Here is a 20,862-nt window from a genome sequence, read left to right on the forward strand (position 1 = left end):
GTCCCGGGAGAAACCCAGGGATGATACCCTCCTGCTGGGAGGGCTTACCTTCCCACTCCTTCTCTTTTCCTGCTCCCAGTCACTTGAGGAGCTCTGTAAGGGCCTGGAACTTGCAGAGAAGGGTCTGTATTTTTTTTCAACCTCAAATCCATCATCTAAGTTCCTATTCCTTTCCCCCACCCCCCACCACTGTTCAAAACATAGGCCATGCCCTAAATATCAGGTAAGAGCAGTACTACAGGTCGTTTTGAACATTCCCTTATTTTGCCTAGAAGCTAGAATGATGCCAGGGTGAGGCATTCAGATTTGTGCAAATTTAGTCTTTCCCCTGCAATATATCCAGCTTTCCCTTGACCAGAGCTGGACTGCTCACCTAGCCTAGGGGCGGGGGAAGGGCGGATTCAGTAAAGTAGCCCCAGCATGGGAGGGAAAAGAGTGAGAAGCCCTACTTTGTGCTTTGAAGCATGAAGATAGCATTATGCTTTAATCGAGATAACCCTAGAAATCCTTCCTGCCCATGTTTTTGGAGGGCATCTTTTGTTCACATCCTCAGAGGCTGTTCTAATGACCTAGCAGGGCAGAGGTGATGGAGTCTGGGTCCTGGAGTCTGACATCCTCTGTGCTGTTTCTCTATGGAAAGACCAGCGCCCTCTAAAGAGCTGGGGGAGGGTTGCTGGGTTTGCTTGCATCAGGCCTAAGTGGCTTCATGTGTGCCATTCGGACCTCATGCCCATGGGTCCCTTAAGCCCAGTGGGTTCGGGTTCTGGGTTCTCAGAAGCCAGCTGCGGCTCCAGTGGCCCTGGATACCAGGCCACCTCTGGTCTGCTCCACCTGTGTAAAGTTCAAGCTGACAATCCTGGCTCTTCAATGGCTCTACAGGGAAGTCCCACAGTGGAGTTTCCCTGGTCGCTGTGGCTGCTTCTGGACCCCATGTGCTAGGTGGAACTCAGCAAAGGAGCCAGGGGATCCCTGAAAGCTAAGTGCAGATTTTGGGGAATGATATGATCCAGGCTCTATGATCTCATGAGCGAAGCCAGTAGGGGAAACACTCCAAAACTTTAATTTGTTCCTATGCTGCAGAGCTACTGACATGCGTGCCCCCAGCCCTCATCGTTGTGCAGGGCTTCTGATGCCATCTCAGGAGGGAGCAAGGAACTGGACCAAGGCCCATGACCTTGTCCAGCTCCTGCAGAACCTTGTAAGACCCTCCGGTGGCTGATGGCCTCTGTTCTCTGTGGGGATTCCTAACACGATACAACATAAAGATCCCATTCAGCTGCTGAGATGTGAACTGGTCCCCTGCAGTGTGCCAGGCCCCTGGTGAGGGGCTAGAACTACGTGGGTGACTAGGGTGCCATGCCTGCCCCTGAAGAGCTTCCCTTAATGGGGGAAGGCACCTCAGTATCACAGGAGCGTGCTGAGATAGGAATGCATAGCTCAGGTGTGGGACTGCGTCACCGCCATCACAGGGGAGGGTGCTTCAGGTACCGGGAGGGTTCAGGGAAGGACCTGGGGAGCAGGCTACTCCAGAGTGGGGTCTTGGCAGATGAGAAGGGTTACCGAGCAGAGAAGGCATAGAAGGCATCACTGGCAGTGGGAACACCACCAGCCCAGGCATGGAAGGAACTACAAGCACGTGTGTCACTGGCGAGCAGGTTGAAGGGGGAAATGGGCATTGAGGAAAGGGAGGAGCCACACCCAAAAGCTGCTTGTAGGCCACACGTAGGAACTTGCGCTTTACCTTGGGGAACCACAGAAACAGGTTTTAGGTCAAGTCCAACTGGTATTTTAAAGATACGACTCTTTGGTGCCTGTATGGAGGGTGGCTTGAAACCCCATGCCTCAAGTCCTAATTTGTAAGATGGAGATAATATCTTTCAAAGTTATGGGTAGGGATAGATTCTGTACTTCCACAAGGGGTCTGAAACACCACTTGGGTTCTCTGCATACCCTCCCAGCCCTACCTCTCGTGGCTGAGGCCGCCGTGCAGGGTGTGATGGAGAAACAGGAGCCTTGTCTCAGATCGGCTCAGTCGGTGGCCCAGGTCAGTCACAAACATCTGGGAAGAGTCCACATGGCATTCAGATTCATGGCGAGCGTGCCCTCAAAACAGGCCAATGTAGTTCAAAGGGGCCCAGCTGGAAGGAAGCAGGGGCACATCTGGCTGCCCAGGGGGAGGTGCAGCAGCTCTGGAGGGGCTGGTGCCTCTTTCTGCACCCTGGAGCCTCAGGGTGATGGTTTTCGCATCTCTCTCAGAATCTATATGCAGTTTCCTCTTAACAGACAGGCGTTCTGGTTCAAAACTCAGACTCTGTGACCCCACCCACCTCCTGATTTCAATCTTGGTAAGGGTATGGCCCAGGAACCTGCATTGTTGATGAGTTTCCCTGGTGATGCTTCCACAAGCCAAAGTTCAAGGACACTGAGGCAGAGTTTGCAGTGTCCAGCAGAGGACGTGGGAATGCCCAGCATAGGCCTGTGGTACCTCGGACCAGGTGCCACCCCCGAACCTGACAACTGAGGCTAGGGAAGCCACTCTAAGGGACAGCGTCCCACCTCCCTCCTACTGGGCCCACCGTGTGCTTTCTGGGGCCTCCTCACTGCAGCAGGGGCAGCCCCAGAGGACCGCCACAGCTGGTCATCCGGGGTTCGCTTCCAAACAGCTTCAGCGATTTTGTAAAGGGTAGAATTCCTGGCTTCTTTTTCTTTCAGCTCACAAAAATCTCCGTAATCAGGCAACCCCGATGGGAGGTTGTAAGGAATGGGCCAACGTGATCTGAAGTAGCTTCAGTTTATTCTCCTTGGAAGCTCAGAATTACAGCAGCCACTTGAAGCAGTCAAGTCCTTTCCCTGCACCCTTCATGAGAGGGATAAAGAGAGGGAAGGGGAGAGGGAGAAGAGCTGGGAGAGAGAAAGGAGAGTGGGTGGGAGGGAAGGAGGGAAGGATGGAGAGGGAAGGAGAGATAGAGAGATGGAGAGGGAAAGACAGTCTGGGGGGGAGCAGAAATAAGAGGAACAACACAGAGGCCCAGAAGAGAGACAGGCGTGTGCACATACACATGCTTCTCACGGGAGGTCGTCAGGCCACTCTGCTCGCACTGGTCTGTCACTGCTCCAGCCCATGGCCGCCTGCCACAGTGATAGCTTAGTGCTGGAATGTCCGTGGCTGTGGCTTGGAGCCTCCCCTCTGGCTGAGGGCAAAAGCTGCTGACAAATCTGCCTGGAATATCTGAGTTTCTCCAACACAGAAAGAAGGAACGTATACACACAAACCAGTCTTATCATATGCCTGGCAGAGTGGCTGGGGATGGAAAACTTCCATAATGAACATGCAGATGGAGGAGGCGCCACTAAACTGCTGGAAAACCAGCCCCACCCACCCCCACCCTACATGGTGACACCAGTCCAGGAGCCCCCATGTCCCTGCTCACGTTCCCACCCTGGCTTGCCCTTCTTGTCCCCAAGCACTGTCGAGGACCTGGATGACCCCCACAGGAGCACTGGTGTTGGGTGACACACAAAATCCAACCCCCTGAGAGGGGAGATGGTGCCCTACCAGCCCTCACCCCGGCCAGTTACTAGCACGTGAAGGCAGGAAATCCACCCCAGTGACTAGCAACTTTGGAGGATGTACATGAGTCCTAAATGGAGCGCCCAACCCCACCCACTTCTACTCAGCCCCTCCACAGGTCTCTGGGCACCTTCTATTCTCCCTAAACCAGACAGTTCCTTCATCTCCCCCTCCCTGCCTGCAGGGGCCATAGCTTAAAGGGATATTAAGAGATAAATCTTGTATTAGGTAGAGGTTGGGAGCCTACAGCTAAGTTCATTTCACTAAACATTTAATGAGCACCTCTTATTTGCCCTGCACAGTGGGATCAGAAAGACTAACAAGACCCAAGGGAGGGAGGCAAAAATGTACGAACTTAATTGTGAGTCATGTTAGGGTGACCTGGATGCTGAAGGCACAAGCAGCTTGCTGCGGGCTCTCTGGGGAAAGAGCAATGAATTAGGTCTGGTGACCCTGCGAAGGCTCTGTGGCGGGCCTGGTATTTGGACTAGACTTTCAAAGTTGAACAGGATTTCAACAGAGAGAGAAAAACGGGGAAAGATTTTGCTGATTCTTCAAACAGCACCTACAAAGGGAGATCAGTGATTTTCTTTTAATCATTTCTACCTTTACTTATTTACTGATTGTTTATTTTTGGCTGGGTTGGGTCTTTGTTGCTGTGCGTGCAGTCTTTCTCTAGTTGCTGCAAGTGGGGGCTACTCCTGCGGTACGCAGTCTTCTCATTGCGATGGCTTCTCTTGTTGCGGAGCACGGGCTCTAGGCACGTGGCACGGGCTCTAGGCACGTGGCCTTCAGCAGTTGCAGCTCGCAGGCTTAGTTGCTCTGCAGCATGTGGGATCTTCCTGGACCAGGGATCGAACCTGTGTCCCCTGCATTGGCAGGCGGATTCTTAGCCACTGCACTGCCAGGGAAGTCCTGAGATCAGTGATTTTTAACACGGCTATTTTTACCACACCTGCTGGGCAGTGAAAAGGCAAAATCACGGATTTCAGCCCAGACTGTGACACTTTTGGGGGCCGGTCACATGCCTTCTCTAAGCCTCAATTTTCTCATCTATAAAATAGGTATGCCATCCACTTCACAGAGTTGCTGTGAAGATGAAGTCTTTCAAGTCGAGTACCTGCCACATAGTAGGTACTCAATGCATGTTTCTAGAGTAAATATGTATAACATATAGCATTTTACAATGGACCTTCACAAACATTTTAATTCCCAGACAAAGTTCTGTCACAGTCCCTGCCTACAGTCTAGCAATGCAAGGTACTACCCACTTTCTAGGGAGGCCGAGCTTTGTATGCAAAAGCTGCCCAGAAGGGGAAGGGAGCAGCACAGAGAGCTGTCATCCTGTAGTTCATGAGGTAAGAGCATTTTTCTTCAAACATCTACAAAGGGGCTCACACAATTCCAACCACCCGTGGCCTTGGTCCCATTTTCAAAGTGTGGCCTGTGAGTCATGTTCATCAAACTCACATAAAATACAGGCCAATATCCAGGCATACAGAATCGATCTCTGGAGGGAGGGTCTGGGAAAACACATTTGGAACAACGCTGTGTTCCTAACGTTTGGGAAAGTTTGGGGGCTGTTGTACCTGCTGTTCCTTCAGCCTGGGCCACCCTTGCTCAGACAAAGGGCTGATTCCACTGAGGTCTGTGTTTAAATGTCTGCTCCTCAGAGAAGTCCCTCCTGAGCCCCCAGTCCAGTACAGTAGCCCCTGTTGCTTTCTGTCCCTCACTCTGCTTTGTTTCTCATCATAGTGCACATGACCTTAGGCTCTCGCCCACTTAGATTGGTATGTTTATTAACCGGCCCTCCCACCGAACATAAGCTGCAGGAGCATGGCTACTTCACCACTGCATGTTTAGTGCCTAGAATAGCACCTGAGACATAGTGGCTATCAGATAATTACTTGTTAAATGAGTGATTGCTCTGCGCCCTTAAAGACTGCAGAGAATGGTGCTGTTTGTCAAATACTGCCAGCTCTTTCCTTTTTCTGAGCACATGGAAGGAATGCGCTTCTGCGCCCCTTGTGGAGGGTGGATTATAGAACTAGTTCTGGCCAAGGAGTTGTGAGCAGAAGTGGCTGCAGCTTTTCCATGCTATTGTAGGAGACTCTGGGCTCTCTGGGTTTCCCTCTGCCTTGGTGATGGACAACATTCAGCGTGATGGCTGCCCCATCAGGCTGGGTCCCTGAGTGACTTTGATGAACCGAGTCTCCCTACTAACAGGCAAAGGGCATGTAACATGAGTGAGAAAGAAGTCTCTGGTTTAAAGGGGGTTGTTTATTACTGCAGCATAACCTAACCTGTCCCGACAGGTCCATTAATCCCATGCAGAAAGCTGTACTGTCAGAATCACTGGGAGGTCCCTAAATGCTTTGGGGATTTCAAGCAACTTCGAATGCCTCAAAACCAAACAAACCCAGAAACATCCCCTACAGAAAGTCAGGCCACATTCTGTCCTCCCCTTTTCCTTCCTACTAAGAAGCTCCCTGGGGGGTGAGGGGACAGCCTTGAAACAACTCACCCAATGGGGGAACCGACAGCCTCTGGGACCACCTCTGAAGTGACCTCACACACTGACCACACACTGACCACACACTCAAACTCACTGTCATCATCCTTCCCTTTGGTCAAAAATAAAAACAGAACAACCACTCTTCTGGGAGTGAGTCACAAACAGAAAAAAGTCAATGGCTCTGAGCCAAGAGGATCTGCTAACAAGGAGAAAAAACTCCCAGTAGAGGTATCTCAGCAGACGCTGTGGTCTCACCCCTGTGGCCTGCATGACCAAAGACCAATCCAAACAATTCTGAGGTTCAACCATCAGACATCACCCCAGGTCCTGACCCTACAATGAGACTGGAGTTTATTTAGTACATATGAAGGAGGAATGGGTTGTGTGCGTGTGTGTGTGCAGTTGAGTCGTGGAGAGGATGCTCTTTGTGGGAAGAAGGAGACTGGGCTGGGAAAGACAGCAACAGAAGAGGCAAGTTCCAAGCAGAGAGCCTCCTGCTGGGGTTCTGGAGAGGCAGCTGCCTCTCCTGACCTCAGTTTCTTGGCTCAGGGAGATGAACCTTAACATAAACTTGATACACTTTTTGGATTGGTTACATGGAGTTGTGTTATCTCCCTTTTCATCTCCGTTCCCATCCCAGAAGCCAAATGCAGGGCTGGGGCCCTGCTCAGTCTCCTCCCCGCTGCAGTGCTGACAACAGTCCCCGCCACTCCTCCAAAGCCCAGCTGGAGCAGGAAAACAAACCACAGCATTTTCCTGTACAACTCAAGTAACTGGGAAAATGGGTTTATGCCTAATTATTCCAGGTGGTCCTCAGTTTCCCAGAGGAGACACTCATCCCATAAGCCTCTCTCTCCTGGGAATCTGGGCTGGGTTGCCTAAACTCATGCTTGGAGGAGAGGGATAAAGGACAGAGATGGTGATTGTGGGCAATTATTTCACAAATGGCATTTCAAAACCGGCTTTTCAATGATGCAGTCTTTGCCAGGTCTCTTCTTGCTACACCAAGCTGTCACCAGAGCTCAAGACTGGCCCACACCCTGGACCTCACCCAGCCCACTGCGCTCCCAAAGTTAGAGGCAATGATCTCTGAACAAGTCTCAAGCCTGTGGAGATGGATGGATAACAGAGGGTGGATACAAGCAGATGTTTATATGCAATACAGGTTTCTACAACAATCTCGAGAGAACTGCTTGCAGAAGAAGTGGGAGAGATGGGGAAAAGAGATCACAAAGGCAAATTGTGCTTTTCTTTTTCAACATTCAGCAGAAAGCATTGTAGAATAACCCCCCATTGGGCTTTTCTCCATCATGTCCCACTGAACTTCACCCACTTTGTGGGGCAAAGAGCAGAGAAGCCCATTCTTATCACCACCTTAGATCTAAAGTAGTAGGCGACTTCCTAGGTGGCGCAGTGGTTGGCAATCCGCCTGCCAATGCAGGGGACACAGATTTCAGCCCTGCTCTGGGAAGGTCCCACATGCCACGAAGCAGCTAAGCCCGTGATCCACAACTATTAAGCCCGTGTGCCGCAACGACTGAAGCCCGTGTGACGCAACGACTGAAGCCCATGTGCCTAGAGCCCGTGCTCCACAACAAGAGAGACCACCACAATGAGGAGCCCATGCACCACAATGAAGAGTGGCCCCTGCTTGCCACAACTAGAGAAAGCCCGTGTGCAGCAGTGAAGACCCAACGCAGCTAATAAACAAATAAAATAAATAAATAAATAACATAAAGTAGTGGGGTCCTTGGACCAGCATCATCAACACTGCCTGGGAACTTGTTAAAAATGCAAAATCTCAAACTATCACATAGAGGATGGATAAACAACAAGGTCCCATTGTATAGCACAGGGAACTATATTGAATATCCTGTAATAAACCATAATGGAAAAGAAAAAAAATACAAAATCTCAAACCCCAGCCCCAGACAAACAGACTGAGAAACTCAGGGGGTGGAGCCCAGTAATCTGTGATTTAACAAGCCCTCCAGGTAATTGTGAGGCATGGCAGCATTGGAAAACCACTGATGTAGAGAAAGCAAGGTTCAGACAGGGGAGAGGAAAGGTGGAGGAGGGGAGCAGAGGGGGCGGCTCTGGCTCACACTCCCCCATCTCAACCCCTTCTGCTTCCTAGCACTGTGCAGTGGGCTCCTGTGGGTCATTCTTCCCACATACTCAGAAGCCACCTCATGAGGTGAGAAGCTCCCCTTCTGGTGAGACCCAGGGACCAGAGGATTCCATGATTGCCACCACCATGAGGGAGAAGCCATGGGCCAAAGTAAGCGGGGAATTCCCTGGCTACTAGCCCCTTGATATTTTAGGAATTACCTAAAAATGACCTCCAAGGGGAAATCGAAAAGGAAAAGTGAAGATTCCCCTAGGAGACACTAGGGGGAGACCCATCTCTGACCTGGGAAGAGTGGGGAGCAACTCAGATCTGGAAGAATTTAGACCGCATATTTCCAAAGTTAATTTGCTGGTGACCTCTGCTAAATCAACCAAACTGAACCCCAAGGTTTGAGAGGACAGGCAGTGATCACTGAGTCAGAGTGGTGGCACCGGAGAGGATGGGAAAAGCACCTACCTGTCTTCCCACTCACAGACCAATAGACAGCTAAGGAAACTGTACAGGCTAGAGAGGGCCCAGGGTCATACAGCAGGTCTGTGACCGGACACACAGGTTCAAAGATCCAGCGGTCCCATTTCCCCACCCATGAGAGATGGTCAGGACCGGTTATGTAATTTGGGGGACGCGGAGCTAAAAGAAAATGCCGGCCTTTTGTTCAAAAATTATTAAGGCTTTCAAGGCGGTGACAGCAGAGCATTAAATTCGAGGGCAGGGGGAGGTTATAAAGCCTGCCCTGGAACTGATAGAAAGGGGTCTATCTTTGGGGCCCACAGGTGAGCTGTCCATACCAGGTACAAAGTAGGGCTTTTGTGGGCTGGGGTCGTGGTGGTGGTGTATCCACGGTAATGACCAGAACAGCTTTGGGGAGAGGCGGGTTTGACTTAGGAAGAAAAGCTCTCCCAACCCAGGCGCGCTGGAGTGTCCTCACAATCCAGGGCCCAGGATCACCAGAACTCCAGTCTTCCGGGAAAGGACTATCCTACCGGACAGGACTGCTGCGAGAGGGGAAATCCAGCCAGAGTGAAAGCGGCGTTCGGACAGCCTTGCGCGGCGCGGAGGTGGTTTCTCCCCAGCGTGGGAAGCGTTCCCCGCCGCGCGTCCCTCCGCGTCACGGGACTCTGCGCTGCTGCAGGCCCGCAAGCCGGAGCCGGGCATCCCCTACCCACGCCTGGCTCGGCGCGCACGGGGGCGGTGGAAGGCGGCGAGCGGGAGAGGGGAAGAGCAGGGGAACGCATCCCTCTGGTCGGCATGAAAACCGGGAGGGTGACGGGAGGACACTGAGCCGGTGGACATCTCCCTAGACCCCGTCCTCAGCTGGTTCCTAAGCCCTTCCCTCCCTCCCGCTCCCTCCTCTGGGCGTGTTGGGGTGCGGGTTGGGGGGAGTGGTCTGGTGTTGGGGAAAATGATGGGAGAGGGAAGGAGGCAGGGCTGAAGGCAGGCGACCCCTAACAGAATGCCTCTTCTGAATTGTCCTGTATAGAGCCTTTCGCCTACGCAGTCCTTCAGCTGCCCCAGCTTCCTGAAGACTCCCCTAAAACCACACTCGCTCAGGCGTCCCCCATCGTCTCCCCTGCCGCTCGGTGGGTGGTTCCCTCGGGTCACCCTTCCTGCCTCTCGGAAATCTCCCCGCCCCCGCCCCGCCCTCCAGGCTGCGGTCCCTTTAAAGGCGCGCCGGCCTGGGGCCGCCCTTCTCTCGAGGCGAACTCGGGAGGAGCGCCACCGCCGAGAATCGCCGGCGCTAGCCCGGCATGGCCATGGCGTCCCCGGCCATCGGGCAGCGCCCGTACCGGCTACTGTTGGACCCAGAACCTTCTCGCTATCTGCAGAGCCTGAGCGACCCCGAGCCGCCGCCCCCGGGCGGGTCCTCGCGCCGCTGCGCCCCCGCGCCCCTCTCCAGTGCGCCCGGGGCGCACGAGGGACGAGGTTCCCGGAGGGCTGCCCGGGGGCACTTGGAGCCCCAGCCTCGGGCCTCCCGACCCTCTCGCCCTCTCCGGCCTGGTCTGCAGCAGAGACTGCGGCGGCGGCCTGGAGCGCCCCGGCCCCGCGACGTGCGGAGCATCTTCGAGCAGCCGCAGGATCCCCGCGTCCCGGCGGAGCGGGGCGAGGGGCACCGCTTCGCCGAACTGGAGCTGCGGAGCGGTCGGGGCTGGTGTGACCTGTGCGGACGAGAGGTGCTGCGGCAGGCGCTGCGCTGCGCTAGTGAGTGTGACGGCAGGGCAGGGGAGGGGAGCGCGGGAAGCCCACAGTCCACGGGCGAGCAACTGCGAGGGGGCTGGGGCAGGCAGAGAGGGGGCAGTGCCCTCTCTGACACCAGGGGAGACCGCGACTTTAACTGAGGGAGGTAAGCCCTGGAGACACTCTGTTCCTTAGTCCCCTGCCCGATATCCTTTAATGACTGCCTACTGCCCAGGTATGCGTATGTGGTATTTAACAAATACCACTTGCCCTGACAGGTGCACGCCTCGCCCCTCGCCAGACACACACTTACACACACAGGCACACACACGCAGGTTGGGGTTGATACCTGAAGCTACAAGGTCATTCCCTAGTCTGCCGTGCACCCTCTTACTTTTGTTGTAGGTTCTCTAGAGTGGGTTGTAAGGCTGGTATTGAGCTGACCATTTGACCCCGTGCTTATTAGGGTAATGGCAAAATGACTTGTGTGTCCGCCTATGGTACAGGCCCATGGTACATGCCCACCAGTGGTGCACCCCTCCTCCAGGGCTACCTGTTGGGATAGGGAGGTGATCTGGTTAGGATTTGGATGGAAACAGGCTATGAAGGTTGAAAGAGCTTGAGGTGACCCTGGATCTGTGCCCTCTCCTGCCTTCCACCTCTGGCCCCTCAGACCTTTGGACTCTGCTCTGATGTTTGGCTGTGCCCTGCCTCCTCTTTTTCCTCCTCCTAGGTTACTGCACCAGTCATCATGCTCGAAAATTACCCAACGACCTGCCCTGTCCCTTCCTCCCCAGAGCTCTCAGGTCCCTCCAGCCTCCTTCTGAGCCAGACTCTGCTCAAAGCCTGTCTAAAACACTGGGCATCCAGTGTATAGATTTTCTGAGCAAGTTTGCAGTCTTCTTGAGGGTTTATTATTTTTCTCTTCCGACAGTTAGGTGTATGTATTTCTTTAAAGGATGTCCTCTCCCTACCCCCCACTGCACCCCCTGTTTGCTGTTGCTGTGTTTGGCAGAGGATAGCCATACCCGTGTGTTTATGTGTTTATATAGATAGTTTAAATGCCTGAAGCACAAAGCACAGACAATGGCACAACCTCTAGAAAGCATCTCTGGAAATGGCTTGTGGTTTGCATCTTTCAGCAAAGCCTCTTCCCGCTTGGCAGCAGCCCCACAGCTCCCATCCAGCTGCAGCATTGTACAGCAGCTACATCCACACCAGGAAAACGCGACCTTGCCTCTTTCTGCAGTCCACAGCCAAGGCTGTGCACTGTGCCTCCCACTGCAGCTGGCTTCAGGGAAGGGGAGCTCAGACTCCAAGCCAGGGTCGAGTGGAAGAGGCAGATTGGAGGCGAAAGTGGGTGCTGCTCCCTCCACCACCAGAACTCAGTTCAGGTGCTAATTAAAGAGGAAAGGGCAAAAGATATAGAGGTGTGTGATGGGGCTGGAGGGCTGCTGTCACTTGGCAAATGTCCCTGACCTTCAGTAGAATCCAATGCAACTTTCCCACAGATGTGTTGGCATCTTTTGCTCTCTCAAGGGTCCTGGGGTACTTTACTGCATCCATCAACTCTGTCAGCACAGAGAGAGGCAGTATCCTCATTGTCATGGGTTTTAATGTGCTGGCATCCTGGGGAAGCCGCTTCATTGGATTTCTAGTTTGTATTAAGACATTGGGGGAATTCCCTGGCGGTCCAGTGATTAGGACTCTGTGCTTCCACTGCAGGGGGAACGGGTTTGATCCCTGGTTGGGAAACTAAGACCCCAAATGCTACACAATGCGGCAAAAAAAAAAAAAGTTTACAAGCAAGAGCGTAAAAGATATTGCAGGACTATTTGGCATATAGTTTTATGACGGGGGGCGGTTGTTAGTAATGGTGTCTGTGTGTGTTTGTATGTGACTATGCGTGATCCTCCATGATTAAACGAATTTATGCTCACTCAGATTAGTTTCTGGGGGCAGGAAACCCCAGGTGCCCGGGCATGTCCTCTGACTTTGTGTGTGACTTGGTGGCCCCCGGCTAGGTGGGTTAATACCAGCCAGGGATGTCTGAACACCAGAGAGGGAGCAGAGTTGGAGTCAAGGGGCTGTAGAGAGGAGCCTCTGTTTGCCGTTATTAATATTTAACTGATTGTGGACCTGTGGCTGGATGGGAACAGTTGAGAAATGTTCTAATGACTGGCAGGTAGAGACACAGCAGGCCAAACTCACCAATCATTTTTCTTTGAATTGAAGTTCTAATTCCTTGGTGGGGTTGGTTTGTTTTGTCTTTGTTTTGAAAAGCAAGGGTCAAAAACATGACTTTTGAAAGGCAGTACTCTGCAGTGCCTAAGAGAACAGCCTGGAACCAGATGACCTAGGTTTGAATCCTGACTCTGCCCCTAGGTCTCTGTGTGACCCTGGGCACCTCTGCATTCCACTTCCTTGTTTTAAAAAAATGAGGATACTTGGGAATTCCCTGATGGGCCAGTGGTTAGGACGCCGTGCTTCCACTGCAGGGGGCACGGCTTTGATCCCTGGTCAGGGAACTAAGATCCTACAAGTCACGCTGCACCATGGAAAATAATTATAATAATTATAATAATGGGGATGATAACATTACCTTCTTGATGGTGTTAATGTGAGAATTAAGTGAATTAATATATGGAAAGGGCTTCGAACAGTGCCTCGCAGAAGGCTATATAAATGTTTAATGCAATATGGATATTACTATTATCCTGACTCATCAGGCAGCTGTAACAATTTGTCTAGGCCCCTGACACTTCTTTGGGTCACCTTTCCAAGCAGTGGGTGCAGTTTTCCATCTCTGCTTGGTTGCTGAGCTGAGTGGGAAAGAAGGTGCCTTGAGCATCCCAGGCAGTGTGGGCATTAATCGTCCTCTAGCAGTGCCTCCCCTGCCTGCTGTGGCTGACAGGCATCCTCACAGGATGCCAGTGGCTTAGAGGTCACCGAGATCCTGGCACCTTGTCTTTGTACCACTTGCCCCCAGCACAGAGCACTGTCTCAGGAAGTAGTGGTTGATGAAGGTGGTCTCCTGTTTGTACTACTAAGTCTCTCTGCTCTTGGAAACAAGCAGAAGGGCAGTGGATATATAAATGACATCTGTCTCAGCAAGAGGCTGACACTGGGTGGGAGCCGTATTGGCAAAATGCTCTTTTAATAAGGGAAGCTTTTAGAAAACTGTCTTCCCACTGACTGCCTGCCTTTTTAGTGAAAATCCCTCTAATTTAAGCGCACCCCTACTTTAAGGTCTGTAACTGAGCTCTGGTTAATGTTGGATTTGCCAACAGGAAAAGTTCAAGGTTAATATTCATTTCCAGGATTAAAGAAATCGTGTTTGTTAGATAGAGAAGGAAATCCAGTGGGGATTGGGAGGAAGAGAGAGAGATGGAGAGAGAGGTAGATTATATGAATTCGTGTGTGTGTGTGTTTTGGGATCGTGGCAGTGGTAAGAATCCATTTCCAGCATTGCGGGAGGGAATGGTCAATAGCAAACAACCCTTAAAACTCTTACAGGCTGCCCTTTGGCTTTGTTCTCAGGGAATGTCCCTTATAGGTTGTGGACCCTTTCTTCTGTAGAAGGCATATGGATTACCTTTCATCTGGTTTTGGTGGAAATGTTAGCCATCCTGAATCAGGGAATGGTCTGGAAAATGGGGAAAGCTAAGTCCAACTCAACATTCAGGGAGGGATGCTTAGACATGCCTTGCATGTTGCTGGTGGAGCGGGTCCTCTTGGGAGGGCGTGCTGTTCAGAGCTGTGAAGTGTTACATAGTTGGGATTATAGGGTGGAAGGGAGGGCCCTGAGGCTCATCATCCTGACCTTCCCCTCCGGTGACAGACTTGAGTTAAGGTGTGAATATGATGTGTTTGCCACGGAGCCTGTAGGAATGGGGATGGGGAGTTTCTTGGTGAATGAGGCTGGTATCTCACAGAGCCCCTTGTCTGGCCTTTCTAGCATCAGTGGTTAGGCTTAATCCACCTCTCTGCACAGACTGGACCCACCCATGTGACAGCCACAGGGTCCTCCAAGTCCACCCCTGGTCATGGGTTCTTTGTAGAAGAGATTACTAGGTCATGGACATTGAGTCTCCCTGTGGCAGACCCAGGAACCTTGGGCACTTGGAAAGTGTTTTATTTGTCCAGGACACCTGGTAGCACTGAAGTATGTGGCTTAAAGTATTTTCATAATTCAGACCCATGTTTGGCTTTGGAGGTTAGGAAAATGAAGCCCTGAAATGGACATTTTGTTGTTAGAGATAGTGGAGTCCCCCACTTCCCATCTCTCTGCTGTTCCTGGATCTGATTGGGGTTTTCTTCTTGGGGAAAGTCCTGGTGGAATGGGGGCGGGGGGGAGGGACACGTAGGAGGACAGAGAAAGGACCTGGAATGCTTTGAGAGAGGTCATTTAAGTTTCCCCAAGCTGTTATTCTGTTTCCTCTCCTCCCTGCTTCCTGTATTTTCAAAAGATGAAAGTGAAAGGATTAAATGTGGGTTTAATTTCTTCCCCCTATTCATCAGAACATGAAATTTTCTGATTATGGAGTCAGAGGGGCTCGAATCCCAGGTACAGTCAAGAATGATTAATGCCGCTTGTCTGCCAGCCTAATTAGACTTGGTAATGAACGTGTGTGTTCTCCTGCTGATCCTGCAGAGTTATTAGGTGGAAGCAAATTGACATCTCCCCTCAGCACTGCAGGTTTGATCTAGTATCCTCTCTCTTCTCCCCAAGTTTACCAGTGAATTCAGCCACTGCCAAGCCTGGCAGGTAGGCCCTGAGTGACAGCCCCAGCCCAGCCGAAGAGCCCCTCCTGACTGGTGAGGTGACCCTCCTGCCTCAGGAAGCCGGCTCCTGTGTGGTGACAGGGGCCAGAGGCTCAGGAAAGCAGCGGAGGCTCAGGGCAGGCCCAGCGTGTCTCTGAGAAGGAGCACGGGAAGAATTCCTCCCAGGGCCACAGTGCCTTTTCTCTGGAGGGCGCAGAGCCTTTGCGTGCTGCTGCCACGTTCATCCTCGGACACATTCATGAGGTCAGCACGCAGGGAGGCTTCTGCGAGGTCTCACGTGGAGAGAAGGAGTCACCCGTCCATCTGGCTGGGGTCAGGGGAAGGTTAGACCCTTACGTTGGGCAAACCCGACTGGCTTTGAAGATGCCCTGCGACCATCTCAGGCTGTCAAGCCATTTCGCTCCTTTGGTCCATGCCCAGCATCTCTGGGACAGAGGCAGCCCCCCGATGGGCTGGCTGTGGGAGCATCCCGGCTCTTGCTTCGCAGGTGCTCTCCCACGGGGCCCTCGCTGGCTCCTGACACCCACCCCTCACCCTTCAGTCTCCCTGTGGAAGGAGCTGCTTGATGCTCTTGCCCTGCCTGCTGGGGTGCTATTAAGGCCGATGAGGAATCTGTAAACACATCTCTGGCCTGATCAGAGGCCCTTCCTGTTCACATTCCTCCGATGACAAGGTGAGTATTCTTGGGCAGGTGAGGATTTGTGGGCGTGCAAAGCATGCAGACAGAACAGTCTCCCTCCCCACCACCCCCAGCTTGCATCAGCACCAGTTTGTGTGTCCTCTCACCCACCATGGGCTTGCAGATCTGCCGGTGCCTGTGGCAGGATGCTTTCTGCCTCTCCAGAGGGTCTCATCCCACTCTGCCTCCCATTCCTCCCGCGGGCTCTGTTTGGCTCTCCCCTGGCTGGGTCGGGAAGTGCTGGAGGCAGCTGGCGCTGGGAAGGCCAGCCCTGACCAGGAAGATGGTTGTGCATTTAGTCACTTTCAGTTTTTTTCCAAGAGTTTTGGCCAGCTTCTCTCTACATGTTCAGGGCTGGCTCTTGGGGCTGGGAGGGGAGCTGAGGCAGCAAGGAGGCCGAGGTGGTGATGTCAGGCAGGGCAGCAGGCTCAGTTCCCTGGTTGAAGTGGGAAAAAGTCAGGGCCAGGGAGGAGTCATAGGGAGTGCCACTCCAAGGTCAAGACCGTCTTGACTCAGACCTGGGGGGGGGGGTGATATTTGGGTGTTCTTTGAGGCACCCCAACATCATGCCTAGGAGATGTGGGCAGAACCTGGTGGACCCTAAAAATTCTCCATGGTGTGGTGTTGGCCAGAGTGGCTGACGGGTTCATGCAGGGCCTGTTCTAGCCTGCCTGTGGTTCCTGGTGTGGAGAACATTCTTGAGAGATGCACCCATGGGGAAAGCTGTGACCTTTGGTTCTTTTTTGCCTTTTTTAGAGAGGAAGGAGGAAGAGCAGCAGGGGTCTGCCCTGTGCCCAGCCTCCTGGTGGAAAATACTCTGTCCTGGCCGAGGGGTCTGTGACCTCTGGTTGCTGTAATACATCCCAGAGTTTCTTCAAGATCTTGCTACCCATCCATATTGCCCTGGCCTCATTGATGGCACCGGGGCGGGGCACAGGGAGGCATGAGCGGACGTTGTGCTGAGGGTTGGTAAGAAGGGTGGTATTGGAAAGTTCAGTCAGTTCTCGTGTGTCACTGGGAGGACAAGCAGGGGGCAGGGTATGTCACTCACCTGTGACCACAGCAAGGCTGGGTCGTGTTTACCCTTCAGTGGAGGGCCTGCACGCCACCTTCTGCTCCTCCTCCCTGTTTCTTGAACAAACATTTCCAGGGAGGAGCAGCTCTCACCCAGACTTCTGCAGTGGCTGTTGGCTAGGGCTGATAGAACATGAAAACGTGGCTTAGGTGAACCTTTCAGAAATCAGACCACAGGTTCACAAAAGTCAGGCCTGAAAGAAGAGCGGTGTTCTTTGCCTATTTTGTTTTTTATCCTTTGATGTTTTGTTTCTACCGGATGCTGGATCTGGGAAAGAATTATTGTGTTTGCTGAAGATACAGATTGGTGTTCTATGAGCCTGCAAAGGATGGGGATATTCACGTGGAACAAGAAATGCTGAGAATGGCAAAGAAATTATGGGAGCAGAGATAACTTCTATCTCAGAGGTGACTTGGCTGTATCTAAAGTGTTCTCTTGCTTGCTGGCTCTGCTGAGCCCTGCAGCGCCCTTGCAAGGCAGCCAGGGCTGCTTGAGTCACGGCCATCTCACAGATGAGGAGACCCAGCACTCAGGGAGTCAACGACTTCTCTGAGATGACCCAGATCAGTAGCAGCAAAACCAGCACCAGAACCCAACATAGCATGTTGCCTTATGAGCTAATGTCATTGAACATGAGAGTTAGTGGAGTTTCCTCATTCGTCTGCCTCCCTCCTGCCAACAAACACTGAAACGTCCATAAAAAGAGGTGCAGAGAAAGAGGTGGGGAAGCCGTGTGCAAGCTAGAGGATCAGTCAGGTCCTGGGTAATTGAGAGCTGGCGGCACTACAGCCTGTTTGCAGTGTTTGGTTTCTAAACAGATTTTCAGCATGTGTAAATCACGAGGTCGTCAAAGAAAAGGTGAAGTTTTTCCTAAATCATAAGGTAAAAGAAACAAGTGTGTCTCTCCCCTCCACACCCTACCCCATTGGTATTAGGTGTGTGTAGGGGGGTGGGCTTGGAAATGCAGGCTGAAGATCTTTTCCTGGAAATGAAAAGATCCCCCTTGCCATGACCCAGGGTCAGAGTTCATGACACAGGACTAACCATGAACCAGAGAGAAATTAGGTTGTGTCTCAGAGTGGACAGCTACAGAGAAGAACGGTTGGATCGGGACTGGAAAATAAACTGAGGTTTGCATAATGGACCTCTGCCCTGTCCCAGGCAATGGTGTGGCTTAGTGGGGGACAGCAAATCTGGGGAAAGCCCCCGACTCCCACCCCAGCTCTGACTGTGTGTCTCCAGGTCAGGCTCACATTGGATATTGTCACTTACTTTTCTTGCTGACTTAGAGGAAGCTGTTTTTTCCATCCAAGTTGAATGGAAGCTGAAGGTTTTGTGGTTTCTGTTGAAACAATTATGCCCTTTCTGCAACTGAGGAAAGTATTAAAAATCCAAAAGAACTCAGAGATGCCTTATTATTCAAATGGAACAAAAGATTCCAGCTGTAACCTGAGCGTTTTTAGGAAAAGGGATCGAGCATACAGTATATAAGTGTCTATCCTAATGATGAATGTTTTGAAAAGCAATCTGGAAGGACCTTTATATGAACAGGGTTTCAAGGTGAGAATATGTTGTAACCCCAGCACTTAAGATGGTGAAGGCTGTTCCTTCAAATTCCATTGGCCGTGGCTGGACTCTCTTTTCAGCCTTGAGGTCAGAGGGCCAATGCTTAGATGTTGGGGCGGGAAGAGGTCATTGTGCTCCTCCTAAAATATCCCCACAGTAGAAAATCTATCCAGGTTTTCTAAAGGTCAGAAGTGAAGATTCTAGAACCTCCCAAAGCCCCATCTGGGTGCTCGGCCAGTTCTTCCCAGCTGGCTTCCCCAGTGGCTTAACCTGTCCACAAAAACATCTCCGTGATGAGGAAAAGGAGAAGTGAGATCAGCATATCCTCGAGCCCAAGTGGGGCATTCAGGAGGGATTTTCCCCGATGACAAATGACTCATGATTTAAAATTCCCCAGCATGTGTGTGCCCTCCTCTCTGAGCATGAGAGTAGGAATGCCACCCTTGCCTGTGCTCAGCCAGGTGGGAGTGCCTGGGCCCTCACGAAGATCTCATGTCCCAGTGGGGCCAGGAACCTGGGCTCCCAACCTTGCATGGTGGCCCCGGTGTCATCTCAGGACCTGGACTCATTTATGAGCCTCATCTGTGCAGAGCTGCTGGGTAAACTAGAGGATCACAAAAAAGCCCATTGGCAGTCCAGTCTGCTCCCCCCCGACCCCACCCCCCAACCCCCCGCGAGAAAGCATTAGGGAGAAAGAACCAGTGTCCCAGCCCGAGAAAGGGGGCATTTGGGAGCATCTCTGTGTTAAATAGATGACTTGTAAACAATGTGCTTTATTTTTACTGTACCAAGTACTGAGGGCCTCAGCAGGGAGGGGTGATCCAGCTGGGTTCTGCCGGCCAGAGTTCCTGTGAGGGGGCAGGTGAGAGGGGAGCCTATTTGGAAGGTCAAGTACAGCTTGGGTTTGTTCTACCATTTTCTATTCTCGGTGACCTGAGGGCCTGGCCTCTGGGATACCATGCCAGTCAACATTCTCTGTGGCTGGGGAAGAACCACAGCACAAAGTGGTGGAAGCAGGTTGCCAGCTGCACGAGGACCAGCAGAGCTCACATCTGAGCTCGTGAGCGTTCACCTCTGGACCCAGCACTAGGTGACCAGCCCCCAGAGGTGTACACGCAGCTTCATCAGTCCTCTGTGGTACCTTTCCTCTGGTTAAAGAACAGTGCCGCTCCTTCATCTGAAGCTGGCCCCCGCTGGCAGTTGGCGGGTGACTTTTGGAGTCTCTGAGCCGTGCGGGAGCAGGCCCCCCCCCCCCTTCAGTGGTTTTCCTGGAAGGCTCTGCGGCCTGTCCAGTGCCAGTTGCCTGTCTTGGCCTGGGTGACAGGGCCTCTGGGAACTTCCCCACCAGGACCTGGTTGCTGCTGGGAGTCACTGTTTAGGGGCCACCCTGTGCACCCCACGTTAGGGCAAGAGAACAACATTTCTGCCTTCTTCATGAGAGACTCTGTTCTTTTCCTCTCTTCTCTTCCTTCCTCCCACTCCTGCTGCCTCATCTCTGCTCAGGTATCTGCTCTCAGATAAATGGTATGACCCTCTTAAGGCAACACCACTTCCTATGGACCTGGGCAGCTGAAAGCTCTTCCCCCGCCCTGGGCTTAGCACGGGAGGATGTGAATTAGCCCGCTTGTCCCTTAGGAGCCTGTACAGCTGGTAAAGCATTATTAATCCGACATCCCCAAAGAAATCCATTAATGAGTTCCTGGGCTGGACACCCGCGTGAGGTAACCGATGACTTCTGTCATCTGTTGAAACTTTGGAGACATTGATTTTCAGACTCACAGGCGCTCCTGAGAAGTGAGGCCCAGGGCAGGCTCTTTCTGCAGCCTGTTTGGTGGGGGCATGTTTATCTTATCAAGCTAAAAGCCCCAGGAATAGAAAGTTTTCCGTTGGGGGGAGGTGGAGGGGATAGGACCTCAGCTGGGAACAGAAGGCATCGGGCAGGCTGGGCTGGTGCCGGCCTGGGGTCCCCAGTGCCCATGACTTCCTTTGGAGGAGCAGGGAGGCTGGGCTGATTTGAGCAAAGCCTGGCTCACACGAGGCCCAGAGTTCTCCCGGGGCCAGTGACTCCCCCCTTCGTCACTCTGTCCCTGACGCCAGGCCTGGAGAGAAGCTATTGATCTCCCACAGCCCAGCGGGATGACCGAGGGCCGGGCTGAGGAGGCAGCCTCCGCCTGCTTCGGAATGGTCACCTCGCGGCTCCAGCGCCTCTTCCGCAGGCTCCCTAAGAGCCACCTGGGATCAGTAAAGCTCCAGGCCCTCCAGAGGTTCCGCCCCAAGGCCCGGCTGGCTCGAGGTAGGTCTAAGTCATTCCAGCTGGGGGGCCTTGGATTCGGAGGCCAGGCCTAGTGGCCTCTCCCATGGGGGA

At 52.6% G+C, this 20,862-nt stretch overlaps 1 protein-coding gene across 2 annotated transcripts in view; it reads left to right on the forward strand.

Moving 5' to 3' along the window:
• Positions 1 to 9,917: 9,917 nt before the first annotated feature.
• Positions 9,918 to 20,862, forward strand: part of RASSF5 (Ras association domain family member 5) — a 70,512-nt gene continuing 59,567 nt past the window's right edge. For both annotated transcript variants that reach the window (XM_057727716.1, XM_057727718.1), the window contains exon 1: positions 9,918 to 10,416. In XM_057727716.1, the coding sequence (XP_057583699.1) occupies positions 9,966 to 10,416 (451 nt within the window). In that variant the 5' untranslated portion in view covers positions 9,918 to 9,965. The remainder of the gene's footprint in view (positions 10,417 to 20,862) is intronic.

The sequence above is a fragment of the Hippopotamus amphibius genome, chromosome 3, assembly GCF_030028045.1.
Source record: "Hippopotamus amphibius kiboko isolate mHipAmp2 chromosome 3, mHipAmp2.hap2, whole genome shotgun sequence".
NCBI classification, from domain to species: domain Eukaryota; kingdom Metazoa; phylum Chordata; class Mammalia; order Artiodactyla; family Hippopotamidae; genus Hippopotamus; species Hippopotamus amphibius.